Source organism: Galeopterus variegatus, unplaced genomic scaffold, assembly GCF_000696425.1.
Source record: "Galeopterus variegatus unplaced genomic scaffold, G_variegatus-3.0.2 Scaffold3390, whole genome shotgun sequence".
Classification (NCBI taxonomy): Eukaryota; Metazoa; Chordata; class Mammalia; order Dermoptera; family Cynocephalidae; genus Galeopterus; species Galeopterus variegatus.
Window position 1 is genome coordinate 65,052 of NW_007729501.1, and position 21,425 is coordinate 86,476.

At 41.0% G+C, this 21,425-nt stretch overlaps 1 protein-coding gene across 1 annotated transcript in view; it reads right to left on the bottom strand.

Moving 5' to 3' along the window:
* Positions 1–14,693: 14,693 nt before the first annotated feature.
* Positions 14,694–21,425, bottom strand: part of PDZRN3 (PDZ domain containing ring finger 3) — a 24,807-nt gene continuing 18,075 nt past the window's right edge. The window contains exons 5-7 of the mRNA XM_008584862.1: positions 19,535–19,636; positions 17,931–18,047; positions 14,694–17,202 (exon numbers count right to left, since the gene is read on the bottom strand). Of these exons, the coding sequence (XP_008583084.1) occupies positions 15,634–17,202; positions 17,931–18,047; positions 19,535–19,636 (1,788 nt within the window). The 3' untranslated portion in view covers positions 14,694–15,633. The remainder of the gene's footprint in view (positions 17,203–17,930; positions 18,048–19,534; positions 19,637–21,425) is intronic.

The following is a 21,425-nucleotide window of genomic DNA, read 5'->3' on the forward strand; positions in this document are numbered from 1 at the left end:
GAAAATATTGTGGATATCTTAAGGATATCAACAGCACAGTATTTTTCTTTGCCCTTTTTAACTTTAAAAAATATCTGTTAATATCCTGCAGGTATTTTTTAACATTAAAAAAATTAAATCAAGGAAAATTTCTCAGTGGGCATAATTTAGAACAACACTGGCACCTTTTCTTATGTACGGAGGAAAACTCAGGCACAGGGGCTAGCTGCCTCATCCTTATTTCTCTGTCTGGCTGGCTCTGTGCATTGCCCAGCCTGGCACCGGGTTGTAATGACGTTGGAAGTATCGGCTGAGACTTCGTTCCAACTCCTGTGCTCTGGCTACAGACAGCTTGAATCGCTACTACAGTTACGTCTGACACGGCTTTCTCTCATATTCTGCCTTTCATCTGCTTTCTGTGATGCCATCTTGATTTGTCTTGGAGCAGTCTTTGTTTATTGTCTTGAAATGATGAGGACTGGGCTAGCTGCACAGTTGCTGAAAGTCAGAGCTCCTGCATGGTATCCTGTTCTCTCTCCTTGCTTACTGGGAGACACCTGAGAGTTCATCCTGATGCGAGAACAAGCCAGGCTCTGTAACTGATGGTCTCTTCTGCAGCATGACACTGGTTGTTGGTTTTGCACGCACAGCTAAATAAGAAAGGCAGTTGTGCTCAGAGAAGAGCCAGGTTTTTAACCCAGAGAGTTAAGAGGATACCTACTCTGGTGTTCCTTGGGTAGTTAAGACTCCAGATCCCAACGTGGGAGATGGAACTCTTCAGCTGCAAACTCTTGTCAGGCAGTCTGGTCCCCCAACCAGTACTTTCTTGTCCCAGGACCTTTGCACTTGCTGTTTTAGTCAGCCTGGAATATTCTTGCCCAGACTTTGCATGGCTGACTCTTTCTTAGACTTTTAGTCTTAAATATTTAGAAAGGTCTTCCCTGATAACCCAATTTTAATTACATTAACAATACTTTCTTGTTCCAGGACCTTTGCACTTGCTGTTTTAGTCAGCCTGGAATATTCTTGCCCAGACTTTGCATGGCTGACTCTTTCATAGACTTTTAGTCTTAAATATTTAGAAAGGTCTTCCCTGATAACCCAATTTTAATTACATTATCCACCCCAATTGCTCATTCATTTATTTAACATATTTCATAAAGTGGCTATTATGTCTAGGAATTATTCTAAGAAGTGGGGGTACAGAGATGGGGCAGGGAGAACAGTCAAAATCTCTGCTGATCTGCAGTGTTTCTCAAACTTTAGCATGTATTCATTGGAGTCATCTGGAGGGCTTGGTAAAACAGATTGCTCGGCCTCCTCCCCTGAGTGTCTGAATCAGTGGGTCTGGCGTGAGAACTGAGGATTTGCATTTCCAGACCAGGTGATGCTGGTACTGCAGGCTCAGGGACCCCACTTTGAGAACCACTCGGCTGGTGGGTAACGCTCCTCCCAGTTCTGTGCTTGACAACATGATTTGCAATTCTTTGTCTCCTTGTGTTTCTTCCACCAGAATGGGCACCCTCCAGAGGGAGGGCGTCTCTACTTTCTTCCCATTGGATCCAGGGGCCCAGCACACAGTAAGTCCCCATAGACACTTGAAGGGGTGAAGGAAAGAAGGCTAGCAGCCACAAAAAGCTTCTCCTCACTATTATTCTTCCATGTGTGCCTTTCTTAACTCAGCTACTTCCATGTCCCATGAGAAACCTGGGCAGGAGGGACAGGCAGAACTTGGGTTAGCTTCTCCTCTGCAGCGAAAATCTCTTGTGTTCAGTCAGATTACTGCCGAGCAAACCAGGCCTTCTGTCACAAGAGGGTGAGATCATAGAGCAGGTGAGTGAGGAAGTAAATGAGAGAGAGACAGACAGGCTGTGTAACAGCGGATGTCCAGAGGTATGGGATCAGTGGTGGGAGGGAGGGTTTTGCAATCAGAGACACTGTGACATTTAAACATCCAGGCAATTTTTAAAGAGTTCCAGAACTTGGGCAGTGAGCTAACTGTCACTGAGATTTCCCTTCATACCTAGGTTTTTTGGGTTAGAGTTGACACAGCTCTGTGCTAGGAAATCTCCCCATGAGGGCAATAAGAGGCCGATCATCTGTATTTCATTTCTGGAGACAGACCCCTGCCCTTGCCAGTTGCAACAGAGCCAGAGTGTCTTTGGAACTCACATCTGGGTATCGTAAGGAATTTTCTAAAAAAACTTTTGGTATTATTTGGCACCATTTGTAATTAATGATTCCTCTATAGCAGGCTTAGTCATGCCCTGGACAATCTCCAGGTTGGATTTAATTCATTTCCTGGGCACCCAAGTTTATAAAAGCACTCTCTGTGCAGATGAAGGGATACCAGACTCATTTTGTATTGGATCCTCTTTACTTCAGATCAGATGCAACCTAGCATCTGGGAGGGCTTTTGTGAAAAGTATGAGCCCCCTGAGACTGCAATTAAAATGTGGCACATATGTTCATTCTTTGGGTGAGTGTCTGTAGTTCTCAACAATGCTTGAGACAATCTATGTTCCCCCCAAACCAAAGAGAATTTGGTTTGAGTTAGAAGGCACAATTTTTTAAAAATAGTGATTATATACATAAAATGATTTTAATTTATATATTTGTAAAGTTTACTTACATGTTATAAATAAAAAATAAAATTTGCCATTTTATCCATTCTTGAGTGCATAGTTCAGTGGCATTGATTACGTCCACAGTGTGCAACTATCACCACTGGTCTCTTTCTAAGATGTTTTTGTTATCCCACACAGAAAGTCTGTATCTATTTAGCAATAACTGTGCATCCCTCTCCCCCAACCCCTGGTAACAGCTTTTAAATTTTCTGTTTCTATGAATTTGCCTGTTCTAGAAATTTCATAAAACTGGGATCATACAATATTTCTTGCTCTATGTCTGGCTTACTTCACTTAGCATAACGTTGCAAGGTTTAATCATGTTGTGATATGTATCAGAACTTCATTCCTTTATATGGCTGAATAATATTCCATTGTATGTATATACCACATTTTGTTTATCCATTTAACTTTTGCTGGACACTTGGGTTTTCTCCACCTTTTTTTTAATTAATTTTTTTTTATTGTAACATAGTTCATTGTACATTTCTATGGGGTATAGAGTTGAATATCAATGTGTGCAATATGTGATGCTCAAATCAGGATAATTAGTATATTCAACATTATACAATATAATCATTTTTCATGGCCCTTTACCAATTCCTCTCTCATCCCACCTCCCCCTCCCCCTTTCCCAACCTCTGGTATCCTAAGTTATGTTTTCTCCTTTTGTTCAATGTATTTTTTATTACTATTATTAGCATATTCATTATTACAAATCATGATTTTTCTTTATGCTGTTTACCTGATCTGTTCCTCTCCAAAACCTCTCCCTCTCTCCTCCCCATCTCTAGTAACTTTAGGTTTGTTCTCTCCTTCTGAAAGGTTAGTGAATTGTTGTGGTCTTTTCTTTATTTCTTTCTCTCTCTCTCTCTTTCTTTCTTTCTTTCTTCTTTCTTAGTCTCCAGTTATAAGTGAGAACATGTGGTATTTCTCTTTCCTAGTTTGGCTTATTTCACTTAACAAAATTTTCTCCAGACTCATCCATGTTGCGGCAAATGGCAGAATTTGATTGTTTTTTATGGCTGAGTAGTATTTCACTATGTATATAGACCACATTTTCCTTACCCAGTCATCCATTGATGGACACTTAGTTTAGTTCCATATTTTGGCTATTGTAAATAGAGCTGCAATGAAAAATTCAATGTATTATTGTAATTGTTGAAGCTTTCTTTCTTTTTAAAAATTTATTCATTTATTTTTTAGCTCTCAATTATGGGTGAGGACACGTGGTATTTCTCTTTCTGTGCTTGGCATATTTCACTTGACGTGATTTTCTCTTAAGTTCATCCACGTTGCTGTGAATGGCAATATTTCATTCTTTTTTATGGCAGAGTGCTATTCCATTGTGTATATATACCACAGTTTTCTTATGCAGTAGTCCAATGATGGACATTTAAGTTGGTTCCAACTCTTTATTGTAAATAGAGCTGTAATAAACATGGAGGTGCAGGTATCCCTTCAACGTGGTGATTTCCATTCCTTTGGGTATATACCCAGCAGTGGGATTGCTGGATTGTTTGGTAGATCTATCTGTAGTTGTTTGAGGAACCTCCATACTGTTTTCCATAATGGCTGTGCTAATTTTCAGTCCCACCAGCAGTATGGGACAGTTCCCTTTTCTCTGCATCCTCACTGGCACTTCTTATTCTGTTTTTTGACAATAGCCAGTCTGACTGGGGTGAGATGATATCTCAATGTGGTCTTGATTTGCATTTTGCTGATGCTGAATGATGTTGACCATTTGTATATATTTCTTTGAGAAATGCCTATTCAGCTCATTTGCCCATTTTTAAACTGGGTTTTTTTTTTTTTTTTTTACTGTTGTTTGAATTCCTTGTATATTATGGGTATTAATTCTTTGGATGCATAGTTTGCTAATATTTTCTCCCACTCTGTAAGTTTTTTTTTTTTTTTTAACTCTGTTAGTTGTTTCTTTTGCTGCGCAGAAGCTTTTTAGCTTGATATAACCTAGTTTGTTTATTTTTCCTTTTGTAGCCTGTGTTTCCTGTGTTTTAGGGGTTGTGTTCATAAAGTCTTTGGCCAGTCCTACATTCTGAAGTGTTTCACCTATGCTTTCTTTTAGGAATTTTATAGTTTCAGGTCTTATATTTAAGTCTTTAATCCATTTTGAGTTGATTTTGGTATATGGTGAGGGGTATGGGTCTAGTTTCATTCTTCTACATATGGATGTCCAGTTTTCCCAGCACCACTTATTGAAGAGGCTGTCTTTTCTCCAACATCTGTTCTTGGTACCTTTGTTGAAGATCAGTTGGCTGTAAGTTTGTGGGTTGATTTCTGAGTTCTCTGTTCTGTTCCATTGGTCTCAGTGTCTGTGTTTATGTGAGTACCATGTTTTTTTTGTTTGTTTGTTTGTTTTTTTGTTTTTTGTTTTTTTGGTTACTATAGCTTTGTAGGATAATTTGAAGTCAGGAAGTATAATGCCTCCAGCTTTATTTATTTATTTATTTATTTTTGCTCAGGATTGCTTTGACTATTTAGTGTCTTTTGTTGTTCCATATGAATGTTAGGATTGTTTTTTCTATTTCTGTGAAGAATGTCATTGGTATTTTGGTAGGGATTGCATTGAATCTGTAGATCACTTTGGGTAGTATGGACATTTTCACAATGTTAGTACTTCCAATCTAAGAGTCTGGAATGTCTTTCCATCTTTTTGTGTCCTTTTAAATTTCTTTCAATAGTGATTTGTAGTTCTCATAGAGATCTTTCATCTCCTTGGTTAAATTTATTGCTAGGGTGTTTTGTGTGTGTGTGTGTGTAACTATTGTAAATGGGATAGCTTTCTTGATTTCTTTTTCTGCTAGTTTGTTGTTGGAATATAAAAATGCTACTGATTTTTGCTGCTGATTTTGTATCCTGCAACCTTACTGGAATTGTTTATCAACTATAAGAGTTTTTTGTAGAGTCTTTAGGCTTTTCTATATAGAGGCTCATGTCATCTGCAAACAGGGACTATTTGACTTCATATTTTCCAATCTGGATGCCCTTTATTTTTTTCTCTTGCCTGATTGCTCTGGCTAGTATGTCCAATACTGTGTTAAATAAGAGTAGTGAGGGTGGGCATCCTTGTCTTTTTCCTGTTTAAGGTGATATTGGTTGTGGGTTTGTCATATGTGGCTTTTATGGTGTTGAGATATTTTCCTTCTATACCTAATTTGCTGACAGACTTTGTCATGAAGGGATGTTGAACTTTGTCAAATGCTCTTTCTGTGTCTATTGTGATAATCATATGGTCTTTATCCTTGATTTTGTTGATGTGGTGTATCACATTTATTAAATTGTGGATATTGAACCATCCTTGCATCCCTGGGATGAATCCCACTTGATCGTGGTGCATAATTTTTTTGATGTGCTGCTGTATTTTATTGGCTAATATTTTACTGAGGATTTTTGCATCTATGTTCATCAAAGATATTGGCCTATAGTTTTCTTTTCTTTTTTTTTTTTTGTAGTATCTTTGTCTGGTTTTGGTATCAGGCTAATGCTGAAATCATAGAATGAGTTTGGGAGAATGGCCTGTGTTTCAATTTTTTGGAGTAGTTTGAAGAAAATTGGTATTAATTCTTCTTTAAAGGTTTGGTAGAGTTCAGCAGTAAGGCCATCCAGAACTGGGGTTTTCTTTGTTGGGAGACTGCTGATTACTCCTTCAATCTTGTTGCTTGTTATTGGTCTGTTCAGGTTTTCTATTTCTTCTTGGTTCAGTCTTGGTAGTTTGTATGCATCCAGAGATTTATCCATTTCCTCCATGTTTTCAAATTTGTTGGTGTATAGTGTTTATAATAGTCTCTAATGATTCTTTGTATTTCTGTGGTGTCAGTTGTAATACTTCCTTTTTCATTTCTGATTTTTGTTATTTGGGTCTTCTCTCTTCATTTTTTAGTTAGAGTAGCTAATGGTTAGTCTATTTTGTTTATCTTCTTGAAAAACCAACATTTTCTTTTATTGGTCATTTGTATCTTTTTGGGGGTCTCTATTTTATTTAGTTCTGCTCTGATCTTAATTATTTCTTTCCATCTTCTAATTTGGGGACTGGATTATTCTTGTTTTTCTAGTTCTTTGAGGTGTAGGGTTAGGTTGTTTATTTGAAACCTTTCTGTTCTTTTGATGTAAGTGTTTATTGCAATAAACTTCCCTCTTAGTCCTGCTTTTTCACTATCCCACAGTTTTGGTATGATGTGTGTTTATTTACATTACTTTTGAGAATTTTTTTGATTTCCTGTTTAATTTCTTCTTGGACCCATATGTCGTTCAGTAGCATATTGTTTCATTTCCATGTGTTGGTATAGTTTCTCAAGTTTTGCTTGTTATTGACTTCTAGTTTTAATCTGTTATGGTCTGATGCTTCAAATGATTTCAATTTTTAAAAATTTTTTGAGGCTTGATTTGTGACCTAACATATGGTCTGTCTTGGAGAATGTTCCATGCAGTCATAAGAAGAATGTATATTATGTGGTTATTGGACAAAATGTTCTGTTTATCAGCCAAGTCCAATTGGTCTAAAGTATACTCTAAATCCTGTGTTTCTCTGTTGATTTGTTGCCTAGATGATCTGTCCAATGTTGGGAAAAGGGTGTTCATATCCCCAACTATTATCATGTTTTGGTTTATGTCTTTCTCTAGATCTAGTGGTGTTTGTTTTATATACCTGGGTGCTATGATGTTGGCTGCATATATATTTATCATTGTTATGTCTTCTTGCTAGATAGATCCCTTTATCATTATATAATGGCCTTGTCTCTTTTTATAGTTTTGGTTTAAAGTCTCTTTTATCTGATGAAAGAATAGTTATTCCTGCTTATTTTTTATTTCCATTTGTGTGGTATGTCTTTTTCCATCCCTTCACTCTTAGTTTGTGTGTCTTTACAGATGAGGTGAGTTTCCTGTAGACAGCATACAGTTGGGTTTAGATTTTTAATCCAATCAGCCGGTTTGTTGAGTGGGTAATTTAATCTATTTACATTTAGAGTTGTTACTGAAAGGTATTGTTTTAGTCTGTTTTGTGTTGCTATAACAGAATACCTGAGACTGGGTAATTTATAAGGAAAAGAGGTTTATTTGGCTTATGATTCTGGGACAGCTGCATCTGGCATGGGCCTCAGGCTGCTTCTACTCATGGCGGAAAATTGGCAGGCAGCTGGTGGATACAAGCAGATCACATGGTGAGAGAGGAAGCAAGAGAGAGAAAGCAAGAGAGAGAGAGAAGGTTCCAGGGTCTTTTAAAGCAATGAGCTCTCACGGGAACTAATACAGTGAAAACTCACTCATTAATCCCCCCGCCCCCAGGGAGAGCATTAATCCATTCATGAGGGATCTGCCCCCATGACTCAATCAGTTTCCAACACTGCCACATTGGAGATCAAATTTCCACATGAGTTTTGGAGGGGACAACACATCCAAACTCCATCAGGTATTGTCTTACTTATGGCATTTAATTGATTTTAATTTGGCTGTTTTAAATATCTTTTCTTTGTTTGTTTCCCTTTTATTGTTTGTCTTTGGTGTTCGTCGGTTTTGGGAGGTTGCAAGTTACATTTTCTTTCTCTTTCTCGTTTTCATTTTTGTTCTGCCAGTGGGTTTTGTTCTTTCTTGTGTATGCATGGTAGTGATTATTGGTTTTTTTGGATTCCAGATGCAGGACTGCCTTGAGGATTTCTTGTAGGGCTGGTCATGTGGTGGTGAATCCTCATAGTTTTTGTTTGTCTGAGAAATACACTATTTCTCCTTCATTTCTGAAGGCTAGCTTTGCTGGGTATAGTATTCTTGGCTGGCAGGTTTTTTCTTTTAGTATTTTGAATATATCATCCCATTCACTTCTGGCCTGTAGAGTTTCCATTGAGAAGTCTGCCATTAGCCTGATGGGAACTCCCTTATAGGTGACTTGATGCTTTTCTTTTGCTGTTTTTAGAATTCTCTCTTTGTCTTTGAGTTTTGCTAGTTTGACTATAATGCGCCTCAGAGAGGGCCTTTTTGGGTTGAATCTGTTTGGGGATGTTTGAGACTCCTGAGTCTGAAGGCCCATGTCTCCCCTATGTCTGGGAAGTTTTTTGCTATTATTTCACTGAATATGTTCTCAATGTCTTTTGTCTCCACCTTTCAGTTGTTGTGAATAATGCTGAGATGAACATTGTTGTACCTATATCTGTTCAAGTCCCTACTCTCAGTTCTTTTTGGAATAGAATTTTTCAATTATACGATAATTTTATTAAATATTTTTAGGAACTACCAAACTGTTTTCCAGAGCAGCTGCACCATTTTACATTCCCACCAATAATAAGTGAGGGTTCCTATTTCTCCACAGCCTTGCCAACACTTACTATTTTTTGGTTTTTGATGATAGCCATCCTAGTGGGTATGAGGTGGTATCTCATTGTGGTTTTTATTTGCATTTCCCTAGTGATTAGCAACGTTGAGCTTCTTTTCTTGTGCTTATTGACCATCCATATATCATCTCTGGAGAAATATTTCCTGAAGTTCTTTACACATTTTTAAATTGCATTATCTATCTTTTTATTGCTGAGTGAAGCCCATAATCCGGAGGAGTTCTTTATATACTCTGGACACTAGACGCTTATCAGATACATGATTTGCACATATTTTCTCCCATTCTGTAAGTTGTCTTTTCTTATAAAAGAGAAAAAAAAAAAGAGCAGGAAAAAAAGACAAAAAAAAAAAAAATGGAAAAAGTGGAGCATAAAACAGTCACAACGGGTACCCAGATATTAGGTGTACTAGTCTGCTTCTGTTGCTTATAACAAAATAGCTGAAACTGGATTATTAATAAAGAAAAATTAAATTTATTGCTTACAGTTTCTGAGACTGGGAAGTCCAAGTCCATCTGGTGGTGGTGACAGTGACTCAGGGGTCTCACATTGCAAGATTGTGGAAGCAGAGAGAGCAAAGAGAGAAAAAGACTCTCCTCTTCTCTTAAAACCCTCAGAAATGTGCGCCTGACCACCACTTTTAATTCATTCCCTAGCACATGTTCCTACAATCCAATCACCTCTTCAAGGTTCCACCTTTCAATTACCATCATAGGATTTCCCACTCTCTTAATAGTCACAGGGGGGGTAAGTTTCTAATAGATGAAACTTGGGGGACACAATTCAAACTTCAGTGAGTTTTGGGGGATGTAATTCAATCCACTACATTAGTATCTTTGACATGTCTGAGCCCCTCCCAGGGTGCAAACCCACGAGCCCCTGTTGTGGAGGCACTTTTTCCTACTACAGGATTAAGTGCAGTCAGCAAGAACTGGTTTCACTTTTCCCCTCAACTGTATGCCAGCTGGTTTGCTTCTCTAAGACTTCTTTCTTTCCTTATCTGCAAAATAAGGGTGACAGTCCCACCCATCATGCAGGCTATTATGGCTAAGGGCTTTAGCACATGTAAACATTCAGCATAGTTGCTACCATGTATCAGGGTTCAATAAATGTTGGTCATGTTGAATGTGTAAGGTATGGTCAAGCAGACAGCTTGGTTCTTTCCTACCTCCCCTGTCTTTTCACACGCCATTCTATTCTGTTCTCCACTGCTTTTTCAGGCCAAGCCACACTGTTTTTTTTTTTTTGTCAAATAAGCCACGTCTCTCCCACTTCAGGGCCTTGGCTTATGCTGTTTCCTTTGCCTGGAATATAACCTCTTTGTCTAGTTAATTCACATTCATCTACTGGCTTTCAGCTCAACCCTATCTTCGTTTGGAAGATCCTCTCTGAAATCTGTGGCACTGGCTTTCCTGTCTGTCCCCCGCTCCAGTCTTTTTGACATTTCACAAGTATTTGTGTGATGACTGGATTACTATTTTCTTTCCCACCGGGCTACAACTAGGTAGAACTCACCATTGCCCTGAATTGAGGGTAACTACTAGCTGAAGGAGTCCATGCTGGCTTCTGACATTGTTCCTGGAAGACAGAGGTTTTCATGATTTTTTCAGAGCTGAAACTGCTAATAATCAAACTCATAATGTCTGCAATGGCAGTTCAAGAGGAGGACTCAATGCATCATTCAACTTAATTGTAGTATATTTTCGAGAGACTCCAGAGAGGTCTAAGGAATCTTCATTTGGCTTTTGAGGATTTGGTAAGACTCACTAAATTGTTGAGCAATTAAATCTGCAATAGTTCCACTGAAGGAAGGATCATTAATTCCCCATTCTGCACTTAAAACATGCTGGGTGCACTGAGGTCAGTGTTCTGCCATTGAAAGGCAAGACCACATTACAGACAAATCACAGCCCCTGTGGACTGTGCCCTGTCAGGATTAGTTGCAACTAGAAGCTAAAGAAAAATGGTCTATTTAAGCAGAAAAAACCCATCCGAATAAAACCCAAAGAACTACACTTTGTTTTGCAACTGCTTCAGGGAATTCACATTTAATCAAAATTGAAGACTATAGCATTTGCCATGAGAATTCTTTTATCTTATTTCTGTTTTAGTGATTTCTTACTAATTAGCTGATGCTCCACAGAAATCCTAAAATGCTTAAAACAACTGGGAAACACAAATAAAAGTGGGAATTGCCATTGCTTATGGCAGAATTGTGTTTGCTTCCTTGGTTTTGGGCAATTTTGCTAACAAGTAACCTGTAACCTACTTCTGAAGTCTACATGTAGATAATTATTTGGTCAATTTTCATACTTCAGTTTATGATCCTAATTAGTTCTCCAACTAGTATTCCCTCAGCGATGCATAGTCCTACCTCATCATGTTTATGATTCTTGCAATTTGGGATCTCCTGTTTTTATTTAAAAGATAAAAAGCTTAATTTGTGCCCCACATTCCTATACTTTTTCATGCATTGTCATGTGTTCTTGCCAGGAGAGTTAGAATGTTCTGTAATTTAAAACTCAAAGGGTTGGACTTGCAGAGGGAGAGAACATACCTAGGGATACAAAGTGGTAGGGAAAGGGGGATGTGGAAGGAGATCAGGGGTAATTGGGGGGATAACTGGATGGGGGACACAGGGTATAATCACAATTCGTGGTAATGGGCATGCTGCCAGTATAGATCTGGCCATCACATCTTAGGCACAAGTGGTAACAATTTGCTTTGTACTCAATATTCATAACCAGTAAAAATAAGTAGGAAAAAAAAAAGAACTCGAAGGGAACTGAGTGACATGCTTGTCACTTTAAAGTAATTGTAATTGCTGTAATCATAAATACGTTACAGATATTAACATAACCTGAACATACTTTGAATTGCTTTTCAAGGAGTAGGTGGAGGCGCAGCAGAGGGAGGGAAAGGGTTTGGCATCAGGTGGATGCAAATTCAAATCGCATCTCTTCACTTATCTGGGCAAAGTTCTTCATCTGAGTCTACATTGTTGATAAGGCCACACACCTCTCAGAACTGCCCCAGGGATTTAGTGAGATATTGCAGTCAGGTGTTTAGCGCACACATGCCTGATACTCTGTATTAGCACTGTTCCACAGAAGTATAACATGAGCCACACACTGTATGTAACTAAAAATTTTCTAGTATCCACGTTAAAAAGTAAAAAAAAAAGGTGAAATTAATTACAATTATGTATTCTATTTAATCCAATACATGCAACATATTATTTCAAATGGATAAAAATTATTGAAATATTTTACGTTTTTAAAAATATTAAGTCTTTGAAATTCATTTACTCAGAATATTTCAATTTGGACTAACCATATTTTAAGTGCTTAGTAGCCAGATGTGACTAGTGACTGCTGTATTGGACAGCGTAGCTGTAGATGGTCAATAAATTCTCATTTCCTTGCCCTTGAATTTGAGTTAGTTTATACCTGAGTCGTCCAGCCAGTGGAATGGCTATGGAAAATAAAAAATCTGCACTCATAGTTCCTAAATTTATGTAGCTGTGAGAAAAACCAGTAGTACAATGACTAGAAGAGTATAAATTCTAGTGGTTTGTTAAATTTTAATTACCTTAGTATGATTCTAACAGGAAAAATGTATCACTTGATATTAAAAGTGGGCATTCAAATTGAATAGTGCTTATAAGATACAACTGAAAAAAAAAAAGCTTGAAAAATAACCCCTATCACATTCAGTTAGTCTAAACTTGAGGTCTTTGCACAAACAGAGGCGGTTCATGAATGATAGGGCATGTAAAGCCTCCAAAACTATACGCAATTTATTTATGTTATTCATTGTAAGTTTGTTTTTCTGCAGAGAGAATCCATAGTTTCCATCAAATTCTTAAATGGGCCCAGGAAATAAAGTCTAAGCAGCAGAGGTAGTAGAAAGCTGCTGGTTACAGTGGACATTCTGTTCACATGGAAGCTAGGGTTTCACATCATTGAGAACAGAAATTATTGATTGCCTTGTCACTGTTACCAAGGGAAATCCTGTGACTCGGTCACCAGCTCAGGAATGTTCACACGTGAGACACTTGGGCGCTCAGACTTATTGAAGAAATGTCAGATTCATGGTCCCTGGCTTATGCTTATTCTGGGGTATCCACTGGTGAAATGCACTTATTTTTTGGTTGACAGCACAGGATTGAATGCATGTAAGCTACCTGTGCACATGTGGGCTACTCTCCCCTAAGTGTGGGGTGATAAGACCTGTGGAACCAGATGTTAGGTTCTGAATTCAAATCCCAGTTTGGTTATTAATGAGCGGCACTGCATTTCTTTGCCTCCTCGAGTCTCCTGCTCATTGATAGAGTGATGATTTCTAAGGTCTCCTCCAATTCCTTTTAGTATATGATTTGCTAAATTAGATTTGGAAAATGTCATATTATAGTACATTGAAGTTATGACCAAGTGTATCTAGATAGTGATGTAAAAAGTAAGTTAGAATCAAACCAGACTTGAATGTACATTACTTCATTATTTCCCTCTACTTTTTCATAAGAGCACAGGCTGATGCCCTGGGGAGCCTTGATCAGAAACCCTTCTGCTTAACTCCGATATCACAGGACTGTTTAGGTTGGAGCTCTTTGTTCTTGAGGCCACGTACGACCCTCTGGCCTTTAATGAGAACACACAAGGATAAGAAGGAAAGCTATTGCCCCAAACACACTCATATGCTTATATAGGCCTTGTGCAATTTACAATTCACCTGACTGGTGTTTGTTCTCTGTGAAACATTAACTAGGATGACAGGGTGTAAGGTAAGAGTGCTGGGGATGTGGAGCTTCTCTTGGGAGCCGAGGACCCAATTCTGTTAGAAGTTAAATTCAGAAAGTATTGGAAAATCATGGCCCTAATAGTCCAGTCTGCAAAAACTTCACCTTGAAGGGTTGATGTAATTATCTTAGCAATGTTTGGTTCTGGAAGAGGTAATGAACAGACATCTTAATAGAGAGGAATAAGTATTTCAGTGTTTTATTCTCATTAAGTTGTTCTATTACAAGTGTGACTACTAATTAGTCTCAAGATTCTGGCCCCAAAGGAAGGATTTGGGTTTGAACAAGGTCTATGGGCGGAATCTATGTGTGAGATGCCTAAAACACCTGGTCATTTCAATCATAATTTCAATCAGATCAGTGAGTAAACCAGATGTCTGGCATCACAGCAAATGAAAATGACACCCTTCCTAATCCCATCTTTATTTTAAATTCTTTTTTCAGTAGTTATTACATCTGAAATTGGTGTAAATGCCATAATTAGGCAACAATTTGTAGCAAATTGTAGGATACTGGTGGTGGTTATAGTCTGAAAGATACCAGTTTTGAAGCCCACTACTTTGGTGACCAGTTAGTCTACGAAAATATTGCCTGATTTGCAGATACATTTTAGAAATGGAAAGCTGGACTGAGCCACCCAGTGTTATTAGTTATTACTGACAGGCCATAATCGTTGAAATAAACTGAAGAGATTTAATTGTAAACATGACCCTGATTGATAAACTTGCTCAACGCTATTCTTATTTATAGGCTATTTGGCCAGCTTGAAGCTTTCTGTAAGACAGGCAGTCAGAATGAAGGATTACATGGAAAATTTGATTCCTTATTCTTTGCTGCTAGATCTTGGTTTTACGTCCATCGTTGGGTTCCAGGCTGAATGAAGGCATCAGGTGCTGTGAAAGACTTAAATCCTTCCAAGGCAGCAGGTAACACAACCAAGAAAAAATAAACACTGCAAAAGGTTTTTATTTTATGGGCACCACTGCAAAATGAGGAATCACGTCAAAACATATCAAATAGAAAATAATAATTTATTTTAACTTCATTTTACTTAATGTTTGTAACTAATCATGATTTCATGAGCTTGTTTGTGTAAGTCTGTACCTTCAAATCTACAAAGCAAAGGTTTACTACAATGAGCACTTAAAACTTCACAAACTGTCTCCATCTACAACTTTCCTGTACATGCGCATTCTTCAGATGGGCTGCAATATTTGCAAACATGCTTTAACCTTCCATAAAGCTGCGTGATATTTTGCTTTCTGTTAAAACCTTTACACTCTCTTTGGAACCTTAACCAGAAGAATGTTTAAATATATATCCCAACTCTAAACATTGCAGGCTTGGTTATGTGCATTAAATCGTTAACCACAGAGTTTGGTGGTTTTGAGTTGAAACCTTGACCTAAATAATATATTAAAGATCACTTATATGAAACACATTTAGCAAAGTACCGTTATAAAATAGGGTTCCATTAAAAATACAAACTGGCTGTTGTATGTGTGTTTTAAGCAGGGAAAAAAAGCGTGTTTAACTTTTTTATATGGATATAGTTTAAACAAATTATTCCTTGAAAGTATGCTTAATAAAAGATCTTTTTGAAATTTAAACTTTATGTAAAAGGTAACAAGTAAAAAAGTACAATTGCTATTTGTAAAAAGCTGTTTGTTAATATTGCCTTCCAAGATAGTAAGGGTGTTTTTTTTTTTTTTTCTTCCCTCCACTTAAAATAGAGCTATGACACCCAGAATTGTAGGGTTTGCAAATTTGACTATAAACACGAAGACCGTATTTATCGTATATACAAAAACTTGCCGCATTGAACGAGGCAGGGATTTCTACCCCAATGGTAGTGGTCTCTCTTATGTACATATCGCAGAGGTGTAAATTATACAGTAGTCACCGACAAGAACGCATTGTATACTCTAGTGCCGTCTGGTGATTTTGTGCCGTGGGTTAGGAGTTCCTGGATCGTCATCCAGTTATCAAAGATCTTTTTGTTCCTCTTCTTCATCATCTTTTTGTGGCTCAGTTGGAGGATGTTCATCTCCTTCCTGTCGTCGGCGCCCTGCTGCTCCCGCAGACAGTCCAGCCTGCTCTGCATCATGAACTCGCGCCGGCGCCGCTGCTCCTTGGCCTTGACCAGGTGCTGCTTGCGCTCCTCCTTGCTCCAGTAGCGGCCCATCTTCAGCTCGCTCGCGGCGTCGTCGTCGGTGGTCATGCCGCTGCGCTCCTCGCGGATCTTGAGGGCACGCTCCCGCAGCAGCCGGTCGCGCACCGGCCTCTTGGTGATGTAGCGCGTGCCGTCGCTGCGCACCTTCACCTTCCACTCCAGCCTCGGCTCGGCCGCGGAGGCGGCGTTCAGGTCCTTGCACATGCTCACCAGGCTCATCTGGCTCTGCGCGTACTCCACGGCCGACTTCTGCTGGATCAGCTGCATGTAGCTCTGGTAATGCTGCGCGTGCGCCGGGATGTGTGCGTGCTTGTACGGGGAGTGGTGGAGGGAGGGCAGGTAGGCGCCGCCCAGCTTGGGGCTGGGCGCGGGGCTCCTGCTGCCATCGCTGGGCCTCCTCTCCTTGCTGTCGAGGGGCTGGCCGGGGTCCAGCTCCTTGGCGGAGGGGCTGTAGTTCGGGGGGCCTCCTTCGGGATCTTCCGTGATGGCGAGCAGATTCTTCGGGGACGGGCCGTCAGCTTCCCCGGTCCCCACGGCCCCTTCGCTGCCCAGACAGCCAGCGCCCTCGGCCAGTCTGCGCAGGGAGTTGTCGGGGGAGATCTCCAGCGTGAGCGGGGTGCTGCGGCAGCTCTCGCCCGTGTTGTAGGCGCTCGAGCTGTCCTTGTCCGACTTCTCGGGGAGCTCGGTGATGTCGGAGAGCTCGTGCCTGCGCACGTCCACGCTGGTGTTGTAGTTGCGGAAGCCACCGTGGTGCAGCAGCCAGGGCTCGCGGTACTGCTCCTTGAGCTGCTGCAGCTTGTGGGCACGCACGATGCTCAGGCACTCCAGCTCGATGCTGCGCAGCTCCTCGTTCAGCAGCTCCAGCTCCTTGTCCACGCTCTCGGGGTCGCTCTTGCCGGCCGCGTCCAGGGGGCTGCTGGGGTAATACAGGCTGTAGGGGCTGGCGCTCTTCACCTGGCACTTGAGCTCTAGGAGCTCGCGGAAGCGCTCGCACTCGTCCACCGGGATCCCCAGGTAGTCAGCGTCGGTGCAGTCAGCCGAAATGAAGGACTCGTTGCTGAAGGGCAGGTCGCCGCTGCCCAGGGTGTCCTGGCTGCAGGTGAGCTTCCTCTGCCCCGCCAGCGGGTTGGAGGCCGCGGTGGCGTCATCGCCGTTGTTCTCCTGCTCCGAGCTCTCTTCGTTGCGGGTGCTCTCGTCGGTTCGCCCCACGCCGCTGTCCTTCTCATGCTGGTTGGACAGGATGGTGGCTGTGTCTGTGGTCCCACCGTCTTCCTCATGCTTCTTCTGCATGACAGAAAAGGACAAGAACAAAGGGTCACAGTGAGGGAAGTGTGAGCAGCAGGTACCCAGCTTTGACCTTTCTTTGTAGGGAGTCTGGATAGGGCAGGCTCTACATTTCTAGAACTGAGGAGAAGCACCTGATAGCAAGACTAGGTCAAGGGCCTGGGGATTAGCCAGACCTACCTCAGTTGACCTGGGCAACCTGGCCTGGGCCAGTCACTCATCTCTGCTATCACTGTTTTCTCATCTGTAAAATGCGGACAACAGTAGTCACCTTACCTCAGTGAATGATTCTCACTATTAAAGGAACCAGTACACGGGTAGCAAGATTCGTGAAGGGCCCTGTTTAGCTCATAAGGGACTCAATAAGGAGGTTATTATGACTCTGACCATGGTAGTGACATAGAGGGAATTATAGGGCTCTAAGCAGCTCAGGTTAAACAGAGGGACTCACTTTAGTTTTGAAAACAAGACTTTATTTTCTCTGATCTGTTAATGCCGGCACATGTGTTATCCAAACAAACATCAGAAGGTCAGCTGTGCCTAGGTCTTAAAAGCCTGGCCAAGGAGAGTATCAGCTTGCATTTCACTTGTGCTCAAACAGAAAAGCATTTAGGCTGTTTTCTTGCTGTCTTCCAGGTGGGTGGGTTTCTGACAGTCTTTGGCAGCAGGGAGAGAGGTCGTGTAAGCAGATTTTCCTACAGCTTAGCGGGGTGCGGGGTGAGTGTTACCTGCTGGAGCACGCTGGCTGTGAACTGCATGGCCTGGTGGTGCTGCTCCTCAAGCATGTCCATGTGCAGCTCGTCCAGAAAGTCGTTCCTGTCATCATCCATCCAACCTTCATCCAGCTGGGGGAGAAGCAGCAAAACATGCTGGAAGTGTATACTGTTTTTTTTTTTTTAATGACGGACATTATCTTGGGGAAAAACATTTCTAGGGCTTCCTCCAGGAGTCAGCAAAATGCGATCTGCCCATTGTTTTGCTATAGGTCAGAAAGCTACCCCATCCTCACTTTCAAGAGAGCTCTGACCCTACAGCCTATCTGGGGAAGTATCTGGTGTCTTTTTTTTTTTTTTTTAAACAGCATGAAACTCTTTCATCTACATCAGCTACTTTCAGTGAAGCTGACCACCTGTATTGGAGGGTCTCAGGTATACCTAGCAGTGCCTCCTGCCTGCCTACTCACACAAGTTTAGCAGTACCCAAAGAGAAACTATGTTTAATCTGCAAAGGGTCTGCTAACTTGCTGTTTGGCTTGCGCAATGATGTCACTTTTATCAGGCCTTTATCTTCCATGCAGACTACTCAGGAGTTGGCAATCTACAGCCCGTGGGCCTGCTGTTTTGTTTTAAAAAAAAAAAAAAAGTTTAACTGAACACAACCATGCCCATTCGTTTACATATTGTCTATGGCTGCTTTCGTTCTGCAAGGGCAGAGTCTAGCAGTTGCAACAGAGACTCTGTGGCCACTCAAGAAAAACATTTATTATCTGGCTTTTTAAGAAAAAGTTTGCTGACTGCGGATGAGATCAGTGCTGAAATTCCCTGAGAGCTCATGATGCTACCATGGGTGGTGAATCACACCATTTCTGCTGCTCTCCCTAGGATATTTGTCATTTGGGTTTCATACCCACAGAGACCTACCACCCCAGACCCTTCCCTAGAGCCGTTCTAAGTGATTGATGGTGCCACCTGGTATGAGTTCATGATCCTTTCCGTGGAACGAGTTTTTACAGCACCATGGTTTCTGAATCAGATTACTCGGGCCTGAATCCCTCCCTGCTCTATCCCTCTCCATCTGGGTTACTTTCCAACCTCTGGGAACTTCAGTCTCCTGGGAAGATTTACCTGTGTGTGAAGTACCCCACAGAGGGCATGGCACTTATTAAATGGTCACCAAGTGTTAGTACTTATCACTGTTTTTGTTCATTTTTGAAAGAATGATTTCTATTTCCCCACACTCTGGTCTTGTAAACGGGACTTGCACAGATCAAGGCTGGACTATCTATCAGGCCTTGGGAAGTCAAACATCTTGCTGGTCTCGGCCCTGGCTGTGTTTTCCATTCCATTATGTTTCCTTTCCTTTCCTTCATTATGATCCCTGTATTATCAAACCTGTTTGGGCCTGTGGTGTAGATGCCAGGCTGGGTGTCAGCACCATCCTTAAATAGTTAAATCATAAAATGAATTCTAAGTCGCAGCAAGTTCAATTATCTTTGCAGGGTACAAAGCACCTTTAAATTCAGATTCAATGCTCGTGTGCTGTCCTGTGGGGCTGAGGACTTGGGGTTTTGATTTTAGAAATACCCAGTTTTGTCTGCAGGAAGCCGACTCACCTGGAGTTCAGGCCTTGCAATCAACAATGAAAAGTTCTTATTTTCTTCGCTGGTTAGAAGAGCCACAGCCTCTTCACGGTTCTGTACCTCTATCCCATTAATCTTTAAAAGAAAAAAAAAAAGTGGGGGTTGGGATTGGTAGACAATAACATGATTAGATCATGCAAAATCATTCTGTATTATTTCAGGTCTTCACTGGTCACCCACTCGTGGCTGGGACATAGAACTGCCATGTTGCTTGAAAAGAATGCTGACTTTAGGAAGGAGAAAAGGCCTTGCTCAGACTGAGGCAGCTTCTCTGGTCCATGAGAATGCCTCTGTAGGTGTAGTTTCTGAGGTGACTGTGATGTGGGGGCCAGGTGAACAGAAAGGACTGGGATTCCAGAAGATGGCACTGAGAAAAATCACAGTGTTGTGCATAGGGAACATCTAAGCAATTTAATCAGCTATAATATTTAGGCAGGAGTATAAATGCAATAACTAAAGCATTATTGCAGATATTTTCAGATAATGTGGGAGAAAAAGCAATGGGTCTGATATAAACACCATGGGCAGAGAAAGGAATGGGATTATACGTGGTGCTTTCTTTATGTTCTCAGTTTGACACTGTAACTTCTGTAGTCCAGACAGAGGGTCAGGTGGGAGTGACTCTCTCACTATGACACCTGATTGCCCACTTGCAGGACTTTCACTTGCATGTCCCAGCAACTTTGAGCTCTGCTGGTCTGGAGGTCTTAGTTGCAGGGGGGATGCTTCATCCAGGGCATGTAGCAATGGCCCCACTGAGTTGAAAGTTGAGCCTCCTACCTCACTCCTTATGCTAGTGACCCAACAGGCAGCAAAAGGAATTACTCTACTGGATGGAGTGATCAATTCCAATTACCAAGGGGTTGCTGTGACACGGTGGAGGCAGGGAGGACCAGGTCTGGAACCCAGCAGGTTCTCTGCTTAGTACTTCTACTCTCAACAGTAAAGGTTAATAGAAAACTACAGCAACCAAAAAAAAAAGGCAGTATGCTGAGGAGTCTGACCCTTGTTGTCTGCCGGTTTGGGTCACTCCCGCAGGTTATGGAACCCCAAGAAGCTGAGGTTCTGGCTGAAGGCTGGGGAAACACAAAATAAGCACTGGAAGAAGAAAATCAAAATTATTTGTTGTGAGGGATATAACGAGAAAAATAAACATAGTGGATTAGAAGTGAGAAGAGGTAGAAAGTTGAGCCTCATGGGTGGGACACAGTAAAGGCAAGACTCTCGATTTCTGTGAGATTGAAAAGGTTATAACTGAAAGAGAAATAAATGGTCCCATTTGGACTAGAAGGAACAGCAGGGCTCGAGATAAAGAAGCTACTCTTAGAAGTAGTTCCACAGAACAGTTAAATGTTGAGTCAGGAAATTTAAAAGACTTCTTGATCCATTTTGCTAAATTTGCCAAAGATATTCCCATTCTAAGGACAACACCCACCTTGAAATGCTTGGTCCAAAATTAATCTTTCAGAGATATCTAAAATGAGAATTATTCTAGTTCATAAGGTGGAAACTGTTGGCCTGATTTGATCCACTGATGTGATATCTGTGGCCCAAACAGAATTAAATTTAAATGGCATTAACTGGTGCATACATATTCTGCAAGGCCCTCTTTAGATGGAGCATCTTCTCTCTGGTTTTTCTCAGTCCTCACCACTCCCTATTGCATCTTGTTCCCCAGAGTTTGCCTTGTTCATTCATTCATTTAACTTGTCTGGCCTCACTGCACACCTGTTCTTTTCTCCTGCATTTTTCTCCCTAAAACTGTTATTAGAGACCAGTTTGTTCTTCAGTGATAGGCACATAACAAGCCACAAGTTGGAAGTAGACCTACCTGGATAATGCGGTCTCCTTCTCGGATGCGCCC